Here is a 10,371-nt window from a genome sequence, read left to right as displayed (position 1 = left end):
GGTGGGGCCGGCGCGCGCTCTATATAGCGGGAGGGCTGCTGCGTTGGCAGAACAACACAAAAGGGGCCCCCGAGTGAGGAGGATTTCCTTTCTGTCTCTTTTCTATATAATGACGGCGGGGGTGGGGTGGGGGACTTACTGTATGTTTTCTCTTAGACTCTCCAGAGCTTTCGAACTGATGACCCGCGTAAAACTGTCACTTGGTGCCTCTGGGGCCTTTAAATGAAGCCTATTCAGGAGATGGGAAGCGAGCAAAAGCGCTTAACCGGGTTAACACTTGTAATGAAATATTTTATTTATCTTTTAAGTATTCTAAGTGATCTCTTTTTGAGGAACGACACGGGGTAGTGACCGGGTCAGAGGTCAGGATGGGGCCCAGCGGGAGGCGTCTAGATGAGAGAGCTTTTCCTTGGTGTGAGGATGTGGGACACAGAGGCACCTGGTTTCTCCGCAGGACGGTTGAAGGAGGATGGGATTTTCCCCTGAGAGAAGCTTCTCCCATCCTCACGGCTCAGGAGCTGATGCAGTAGACATTACACCGGAGGAAGACAGGTGGTGGGCGCTGGACCCCAGGAAGCCCTGTTCATGAACCTGGCTCAGCTCTGCTCCCTGGAGACTGAGTGGACCAGGGTCACCTCCAAACGCAGCCAGTTCCTCCCACACCACAGGCAGGAAGCCCTCAACTTTGGAGCTCATGAGGCAACTGATGGTGGTTATTAGTCACATAGTAAATTTCTATTTAATATCTTTGCTAGCTAAGGGCTAAGCCTTTTTGTTTGGATCTAGCTGCTGTCAAATGCAAGTTACCCTGAAAATATAACCAAGTTTTAAATCCCACAATTTTGCAAAGTTTCTGCCTTCTCTACCTTCCCCAACCCTGAGCAAGCCCAAGTTGCTGTCTAGTTAAGTCTCTGATTCCAGGGACTGGAGTCTCCCCTCTTCCCCCACAGTCCCAGTTTCCTCCCCCAACTCCCAGCAGCTTCTGGTGCCCTACTCTCTATGAGCAGGCGTTCTCAATCTCAGTACTGTGGTGACATTTTAGGCTGGAACATTGTAGGATGTTTAACAACATCCTGTCCACTGCCCACTAGATGCCAGTAGCACCTGCTTCCTTCCTCTCCCAGTTATGACAACTGTGTTCAGATATTTCCCAAAGTCCCCATGGCGAGCAGAATCAGCCCTGTTAAAAACCACTGATTTCAAAGTGCTAGACATGTGCCTGACATTCTTACAAGCAGTTATCCCCCTGCATTAATGGGATCATTTGCAGGCTGTGTTTGTGGAACTGCAGAAATTCCTCAGAGATGCTCTGAGGCCACTCAGAGAGAAGGGAGGAGGGGAAAATGCAGTATCCCTGTCCTATCCCCTACTTGAATGGGTAGTTTTCACTTGTACCTATTTTATAGAAAATTTTATTTGAAAACACAGTTTGATCACTAGATGATGCTAATTTTTAAAAGATAAATATTTGAAGACTACTGGTTTAAGGTATTGTGAATCTCATAATACCCTTTAAACTACAAATATTTGATCTCCTAGCCATAGAACATAATGAAATTGCTTTCCCTTTACAGCTCAATGTAGATGAATTTCCAAGTACGACTTGCTAATTTATCATGAAAAGATCCTGAGAGAACAAAACACGGACCTGATAAATCCTGATGTGATAAATTCTGGAAACATTAGCTCATGGCACTGGGCCAAAAAGAAAAAGAATGAGGTGGATATCACATGGAAAGTTCTGGACAACTGGGGATTAGTGTGTGAACAGTGGGCTGGGGAAAGGGGGCTGTGAAGCACTGGCAATGAGAATGCACTGAAACTGGGCTTTGACAAGTTCACAACCTGGTCTAGAAGCTGATTGCAGTTTGGGGCTCTGTTTTGAAGGTTTCTAAATGGTTGTCTGAAGATGAAATTGTTTCATTTGAATCTTAGCGATTTATTGGTTTGCTTTTTAGATCCTGGAGGATTAGTTGGTTATTCATGTTGCTTTTTAAATTTTGCCATTACCCTCAACCTTCTAACCTGCAAACTTTAAAGCTGAGTCGATTTCCTCGTAGGTATAACTTTTCAGGAGACTAAAACTGGAGGGCATCAACTTATACTAGTTAGGAAATCATGGGGAAAGATTTTACTACTGTATGAACAGAAAAAAAACAAGCAGTATAGAGACATTGGGCACAGAGGTTAGCAATGATATAATCTGTTCTTATCCTGCATATTCCAAATGTGTTACTAGGGCGTTTAAGCTTTTCCTCTAAGCTCTTGAGGAAAAGCAGCAAGAGCAACAACAGTCTTTTAGGAAACAATTCAGGATATAAAATGGGGAATTGAAGCACTGTCAAATAAAGCATGTAATACGAAGTATGTTGGCAAGAAAATATGAAAAGCTTAAATCATGAGGGTCTATCCTCTAAAGGCTTATAAGCAGGCTTTCCCAAAAGGATGTGACAAACTTTCTCCCAACCGATTATTTTATTATTTGAAACTTTGGATCAATGTTTATTTTCCCAAAGATATGTATCAAATAATGAAGTTCCTAGTAATTGTAATCTTTCCTGTAGTATTTTTAAGGCCTCCTGAGCATAAAATATTTAAAACTAACAAATTATATTTTTACTCTAAAAATCATAGGCTGTATACCATGAAACTTTGTAAGAAGCAGCTGCACTTCCCTAACACTGGTCACAGAAAGGTACCAAGGTTCTCAAGGGAGCTTGGTCTAAACATACAAAGCAGGATTAGCCTGAATATTAATCAGTTGAGACAAAGGCAACTCTTTCTATCAATAGTCTAGTGAAATCACTCAGTTGTGTCTGACTCTTCACGACCACGTTGACAATAAGTCCATGGAATTCTCCAGGCCAGAATACTGGAGTCGGTAGCCTTTCCCTTCTCCATGGGATCTTTCCAATCCAGGGATTGAACCAGGGTCTCCTGCATTGCAGGTGGATTCTTTACCAACTGAGCTATCAGGGAACCCCAAATTGTCTTCTATCAAGGTCTTACAAGCCGTCTGCATATTTAATATGAGAATTCATTGTTTTAATGTATTTATAGTATTCATGCTAAGAACAGGAGATAACTTAAAGGCAATTCATGTTTGATCGATTTATGAGAGCAGTTGTGAAATGCAGACTGTACAAAACGTATAAAGTATCTCTCCTTTCATGAAGTAAAATTTTCAATTTCATGGTAATAAGAAAAACAGGAAGAAGTAAATTGCATCATATGCATTTTAAGTTATTCAAATTCTAAATACATTCTGTGATAAAATATGTATTTAATGGAAAATAATTCTACCTCAGAATAGCAGAGGAGAAAATAAACTTACATTTAAAATATAAGATTATTCTTTCTGTTTTAAAATTGCTAAACTTTTCTCTGTGCTGTGCTTAGTTATTCAGTTGTGTCTGACTTTTTGTGACCCCATGGACTATAGCCCGCCAGGTGCTCTGTTCATGGGGATTCTCCAGGTAAGAACACTGGAGTGGGTTGCCATGCCCTCCTCCAGGGGATCTTCCCAAACCAGGAATCAAACCCAGGTCTCCCACATTACAGATAGTTTCTTTACCATCTGAGCTACCAGGGAAGCCCTTCTTAAAGCATAATATATTTTAAATGTCTGATGTCAAATAATTTAATTAAACCAAGAAAAAGATATTAAAAATTACTCAGGCAGCAAGACTGGTGAATTTTTTTACTTGAAAAATTTTAGTCATTGTCTTTATTTACTAAACAGTCATTAATGGTAAAACTGGGAATTATAGCAGACTTTTTTTTTTTAAGTCTTCTTAAAATATTAAGTCCTAAACAAAATAAAAACATAAGCCAGTAAACATCAAAAAGAGATCTTGATTCATATTTCACTCTTCATTTCTTTGTGCTGTTGTCATACATATCCTATATACAAAATGTGAATAAGAAAAATCTAATCATAGCCTAGAGAAAATTTTTCTCAGTTGGTTATTCCTTTTTGCCCTAAAAGCTTCTTGTATGTCATTATTAAATAAATAGTTATGTAATTCAACCTCAACAACAGGAAGTATACATTTTCTTCTAAGGAAAATGAAAAAATATAATTGGCCTCATTCTCAAAAAGTAGCAGAGATTTTTTTCATTTTTAACAGGAAAATTTTTTTTAATTGCCTGCTACAACAGAAAAGAATAATATTGAATTCTAAAATTAAACAAAGCTGCATACTAAAACACTACAATAGAATATATGATAATATATTTTTGAACATTTGAGTTATATATAATGATATGCTGCTGCTGCTGCTAAGTCGCTTCAGTCATGTCCGACTCTGTGCGACCCCCATGGACTGCAGCCTATCAGGCTTCTCCGTCCATGGGATTCTCCAGGCAAGAACACTGGAGTGGGTTGCCATTTTCTTCTCCAATGCATGAAAGTGAAAAGTGAAAGTGAAATCACTCAGTCATGTCTGACTCTTTGAGACCCCATGGACTGCAGCCTACCAGGCTCCTCTGTCCATGGGATTTTCCAGGCAAGAGTACTGGAGTGGGTTGCCATTGCCTTCTCCGATATGATGATATAATTTATGATTAAAAGAAATTTAGTATCTTAATTAGCTCTATGACAGTAAATAACTCAAGAAACCTCTCTGGTTTACTTTTTCTACAAAATGAAGATGTTCAGTTTGGAAATACCAGAGGCTTTAGAAGATACTTAGCTTTAACACATAAAATTCTATTCATCACTAAAAAGAGAGAAACAAGTGTCAGCAAATACAAAAGTAGCCAAACAGGTTTTATGATCCTTTTTTAAAAAACTGAAAATTAAGATATGAGGAAATAGTATGTTGTACTTTCTGTTGTTCTTTCAAGTTATTTAGTTTTACAGATATATTAACTATTCTTTTATGTGCAGATTACAAAAAGTGAATTATTACTCCATAGAGAAATCTGTTTCAGACCCCTATCATCTTAGTGTTGAGCCAATCAAATTACCTTATCCTAGAGTACAAGAACATAAAGCAGCAGCTAAAATAATTGAATAATACTTCCCATAGTCCCACCCTAGTTAATATCTAATTTCTAAAATTCTTCTGTCTTCTTATTAAACTGTTTTCATCAGAGCAAAATACACCTCTTCTATCCAAATTTGAATTAAATCACCATGATTACAAAACCCTCCTTAAAAGAGGAATTAAACTTTATCCTTTTACTACTATGATTCAGAAAGAAAAGTTTATTCTTATTGAATGTTCTTACTATTCTTTGCCAAATAACTGCCCTGCTGCTGCTGCTGCTGCTGCTGCTGCGTCTCTTCAGTCGTGTCCGACTCTGTGCGACCCCCATGGACTGCAGCCTATCAGGCTTCTCCGTCCATGGGATTCTCCAGGCAAGAACACTGGAGTGGTTGCCATTTCTTCTCCAATGCATGAAAGTGGAAAGTGAAAGTGAAGTCGCTCAGTCGTGTCTGACTCTTAGCGACCCCATGGACTGTGGCCTACCAGGCTCCTCCATCCATGGGATTTTCCAGGCAACAGTACTGGAGGGGGTGCCATTGCCTTCTCCCAATAACTTCCCTAGGTGTTTAGAATAATTATTGCACAAAATAGGTGGAGAGCCTACCCTTTTGAATTTTATTCTAGCCAATGTAGATGGATGCTAAAAGTAGACTAATTAAATTATAATTTTAGATGTGATAAATCATGTGAAAGCTACAAAAGGTTTTTCCCACACTGGATGGTGGGATCATGAACTAATATCAGCATATAGGAGTTCCTAGAATCATTTATGGCACCCCACTCCAGTACTCTTGTCTGGAAAATCCCATGGACGGAGGAACCTGGAAGGCTGCAGTCCATGGGGTCACTAAGAGTCGGACACGACTGAGAGACTTCACTTTCACTTTTCACTTTCATGCATTGGAGAAGGAAAGGGCAACTCACTCCAGCGTTCTGAGCCTGGTGAGCTGCCGTCTATGGGGTCGCACAGAGTCGGACATGACTGAAGTGACTTAGCAGCAGCAGCAGAATCATTTAACCTGCTTCTTTCTAGTAGTTATTTTTTTGCATTTGTTTCAGCATTATGAAATACTTTTACTTTTTCATATAACTGTTTAACTGTTTTCACATAACAGTGTAATGATCAATCCTCCTTCCTTACTAATCTTATCCAGTGAAAGAGAATGTTATGACTGTGTTTGTTCAATTTGTGTCCATTCACAAAACAGAGCTTTTGAAGCTTCCTTTACCCAATCCTAAATTAATATTATTTACTGACAGGGCTTACTATAAAAATGTGGAGAGGGAAATGGCAACCCAGTCCAGTATTCTTGCCTGGGAAATCACATGGACGGAGGAAACTAGCTGGCTATACAGTCCTTGGGGTCATAAGAGTCGGACACACTTAGTGTCTAAACCACCACCACTATAAAAATGAAAAAGGCAGTAACAGTAAATATACAATAACTATTCTATACTTTCTTATAGTATCCAGTTCTTCATGAAAAGCATATTTTGTTTAATTTAGCCAAACTTGTGTCACTCTGTAAAGCATATTAATGTGTTAACTAGTAAGGCTAAACAGATACACTGATGATTTGGGAATAATTCATGACTTTGGGATGCTAAGGAATCAAAGAGGTTTTTATTTCTAGCTCCCCTTTTGACTCTTTAAAAAGTAAACAAATTCATTAATTTTAAACATTACTATAAAAGTGATCCAACCAGTCCATCCTAAAGGAGATCAGTCCTGGGTGTTCATTGGAGGACTGATGTTGAAGCTGAAACTCCAATACTTTGGCCACCTGATGTGAAGAGCTGACTCATTTGAAAAGACTGATGCTGGGAAAGATTGAGGGCAGGAGGAGAAGGGGATGACAGAGTATGAGATGGTTGGATGGCATCTCTGACTCAATGGACATGAGTTTGGGTGGACTCCGGGAGTTGGTGATGGACAGAGAGGCCTGGCATGCTGCGGTTCATGAGGTCACAAAGAGTTGGACATGACTGAGCAACTGAACCGAAGTAATAAAAGCTACAGGAAATTCTTTAGTAGATTAACAGCTAAATATGCTTGTTAATTTAAATGCTTTGTAAAACTGGAAGACATATCTATGGAGAGCTTATTATTTTCTTTGCAAGTGTACAAAATATCACAAAATAATCAGTTTAAAAAGTTTATGATGATGATTGGGAAAATCCAGAACCGTCAACTGATAGCCCCAGAAAAACTCAATTAGGCCCTTGCCAAAATCCTCCATGAAATATCTCCATTGGCTGGCCTATCAAACACTAAAAATTTTCTAGGAAAATGGAAAATATGGCCATCCATTCTTCTTGTGTAACTTATATAATTTTGGAAGAATTTTAACTGTGGTTTTTGTGAAAAGAATGATGTTCATCTCCAGATAGATTTTATGTAATTGTCTCCTGCTGTGGGTTATCAAATCAATGTATACTTGTAATTCTTGTTTATTTTCTGAATTTCTGTTCTTCTGTTCTTTAGTTGCTCAGTTGTGTCTGACTCTTTGAGACCCCATGTAGCCCACCAGGCTCCTCTGTCCATGGGATTTCCCAGGCAAAAATGCTGGAGTGGGTTGCCATTTCCTTCTCCAAGGGATCTTCCAACCCAGGAATCGAACCAGGTCTACTGCATTGGCAGGCAGATTCTTTATCACTGAGCTACCAGAAGAGCCCTAATTCATTGTTGATCTGTTAAGAGATAGCAAGATTGAATAATTGCTGGCTTATGTCTGTTATAAGTGTGGTTGTGCCTATTACAAGAAAAGAGAGTTAATAACATTCATGGATATTTTAGAAAACATTGATAAACTTAATTTGACTCTTCCTTGAGCTGTTCCTTGGAAGTAGTTCAATTAACACAGTAAAGAAATAATATCCTTTCAAAAATATAATTTTAAATTTAAATCTTTTAAATGTCAACCTGCCACACGATGACAGTTACTTATTGTTCCACTGTCTTTCCTCTCAGTATTAATTATTTTTAAAATGTATTTGTTCTGGGTGAAAACTTTGTACAGATGTAATTTCTAAATTGAAAATAAAAAAGTAGAGTTCATGACTTTTATTTTTCTCCCAAATTATTCTTCCTTGTTAAGCTTAATTGAAAATAGAATAAGAATAAGGGAAAATAAAGTTATCTAAAAGACAGGGACAAAATACTATGAAGGTATTACCTGCAGTTTACCTTCAGACTACCTGCAGTTATGCACATAATTTCTGATTAGGGTAAGGTACTACTGAAATCAACTAGAAAACATTATGCTCATTCTTGATTTAGTTGTTTTCCTCAAAAAACTGTCAAAAAATTCACGTTAAGTTTGGAAAATATGTTTGCCATCTATGAAGAGCACATATTGAACAACTGAAGAAGCAAATTCTTGTTTGCTTCTCTTGACTTGTGCAAAACAGGTCAGACCTTTCAGATATCCTGTTGTTGTTGAGTCACTAAGTCACGTCTGACTCTGTGACCCCATGCACTGCAGCGCAACAGGCCACCCTGTCCCTCACTACCTCCCAGAGTTTGCCCAAGTTCATGTCCCTTGAGTCAGTGATGCTATTCAACCATCTCATCCTCTGATGCCCTCTTCTCCTTTGGTTTTCAGTCTTTCCCAGCATCAGGAACTTTTCTGATGAGTTGGCCCTTCTCATCAGATGTATCACATTAGATATCCTGTCCCTCCTAAAAAGGTGATCTCCCATGCTTTTGCATGGCCGCATAGCATGGTGACAGGGAGGAAAGAGGTCTTCTTGGGCAACCCAGTTCTTCCGGGTGTATGGATCCCCAGGAGAGGTTCAAATTCACATGTGCTTTTGTAAATAAAGCTTTGTAAAAAGTGTTTGTTTTTCAGGTGCTTTCATTTGTTTCCCTCTTGTCTACTGCTGCTTTCATCCCACCTTGGCAGCGTCTCAGAGGTGTCACAGAGATCACGTACTCAGCAAAGCCTAAAATATTCATCTAGCCCTTTAGAGAAAAAGTTTGCAGCCTCCTGATCTGGGGTGAGAGATTTCACTGTGTCTTGTTTGTTTGTTTTTGTTTTCCCCTGAAGCATGTGATACTGCTTCCGTTTTGTTGTCGTTGTTGTATAAAGGACATATTCTTAGAAAAAATAGGATTCATGGTAATTTAGTGCAATTAGAAGAAAAAAAAAAAAAGCATAGATTTCCAGGGAGGTGGAACATGACCCCATGAGAGCACCATTATTAATAACCTTAGTAGCTGTAATATTCTGGATAATTTTTTTCACCTTTATGAACCTCAACTACCTAATCTGTAAAATGAGACTAACAGTAACTGCTTTGCAGGTCTTTTGTGCAGATGAAATGAGATCATCTGTGAACAGGCTAGAACAGAGATGAAGATACTTTCCTGCCACACAACTTTCAACCCCTGATAAGCTGGTGGCAGAAGGGGAGTACTAGCATTTCTGGAAATGTTTTTGCTGAGGTGGGAGTGGGGGTGGGCAGGAGATGGAGGCAGGCTGGGGGAGGGGGAAGAAGTCATTTATTCAGGGCCCAACCTGATTAATATGATGATGAGTTTGAGATCATATGAGGGTAGATTCTTTGCTTTCTCTCTGCTTTCTGAAGATACTGGGTTTCCTGAATTATTTTTTTAAATTAAGAAATATATTTTGTATATACTATTGGCATGTGATCACCACACTGTTTAATTAACATCTGTTACCATGCATTGTTAGGCTTCCTGGGTAGTGTAATGGTAAAGAATCCACTTACTAATGCAGGGGATGTGGAAGACGTGGGTTCGATCCCTGGGTCAGGAAGATCCCCTAGAGAAGGAAATGGCAACCCACTCCAGTATTCTTGCTTGGGAAACCCCATGGACAGAAGAGCCTTCTGGGCCACTGTCCATGGGATTGCAAAGAGTCAGACATGACTGAGGATGTACACAACATAGTTAGAATTCTTTTTTTCTTGTGAGTTTTGTGAACCTGCAGAGCATGAATTCTCCCATGTCTCCTTGGTACAGCCCATCCTGCACTCCACCAGCTTCCACATGTTCAGTTTGACTGCAACCTGGCCGTAGCTGTGAGCCATAAGAGTATACTAAGAATAAGAAACCAAATTAGCCTGAAAATCTAGTCAGCTATCTCCACATACAACTGCTCTGGGCTAGTCTGGGAGGATGGAGATAAAATGAGTAGAAAATGGAAGTGACATTCCTACAAAATGCTAGAATAGAATATATAATAATAATCAAAGCATTTCAGCAGATAAAAATATCTGCAACACACACAAATAAAACCGAGTACATTACTCAAATCTAAATTAAATATTAACGAAGAAATTGCAGGTATAAAAAAACTGAATAAAATTTTTAGCCTGAAATATAAATGAACCAGATTTTCATTTTCAT

The 10,371-nt window shown here is 39.0% G+C and overlaps 1 protein-coding gene across 1 annotated transcript in view; it reads right to left on the bottom strand.

Moving 5' to 3' along the window:
• The window catches only part of LOC105003717 (gamma-crystallin F-like), a gene marked incomplete at its 5' end in the record, with an annotated part of 10,423 nt that extends 2,395 nt beyond the window's left edge, over positions 1–8,028 (bottom strand). The window contains one exon of the mRNA XM_010861090.1: positions 8,006–8,028. Within this exon, the coding sequence (XP_010859392.1) occupies positions 8,006–8,028 (23 nt within the window). The remainder of the gene's footprint in view (positions 1–8,005) is intronic.
• Positions 8,029–10,371: the final 2,343 nt, after the last annotated feature.

This window comes from Bison bison, unplaced genomic scaffold (genome assembly GCF_000754665.1).
Source record: "Bison bison bison isolate TAMUID 2011002044 unplaced genomic scaffold, Bison_UMD1.0 scf7180017864471, whole genome shotgun sequence".
Taxonomy (NCBI): Eukaryota; Metazoa; Chordata; class Mammalia; order Artiodactyla; family Bovidae; genus Bison; species Bison bison.
This window is presented reverse-complemented; position numbering and strand designations above follow the sequence as displayed.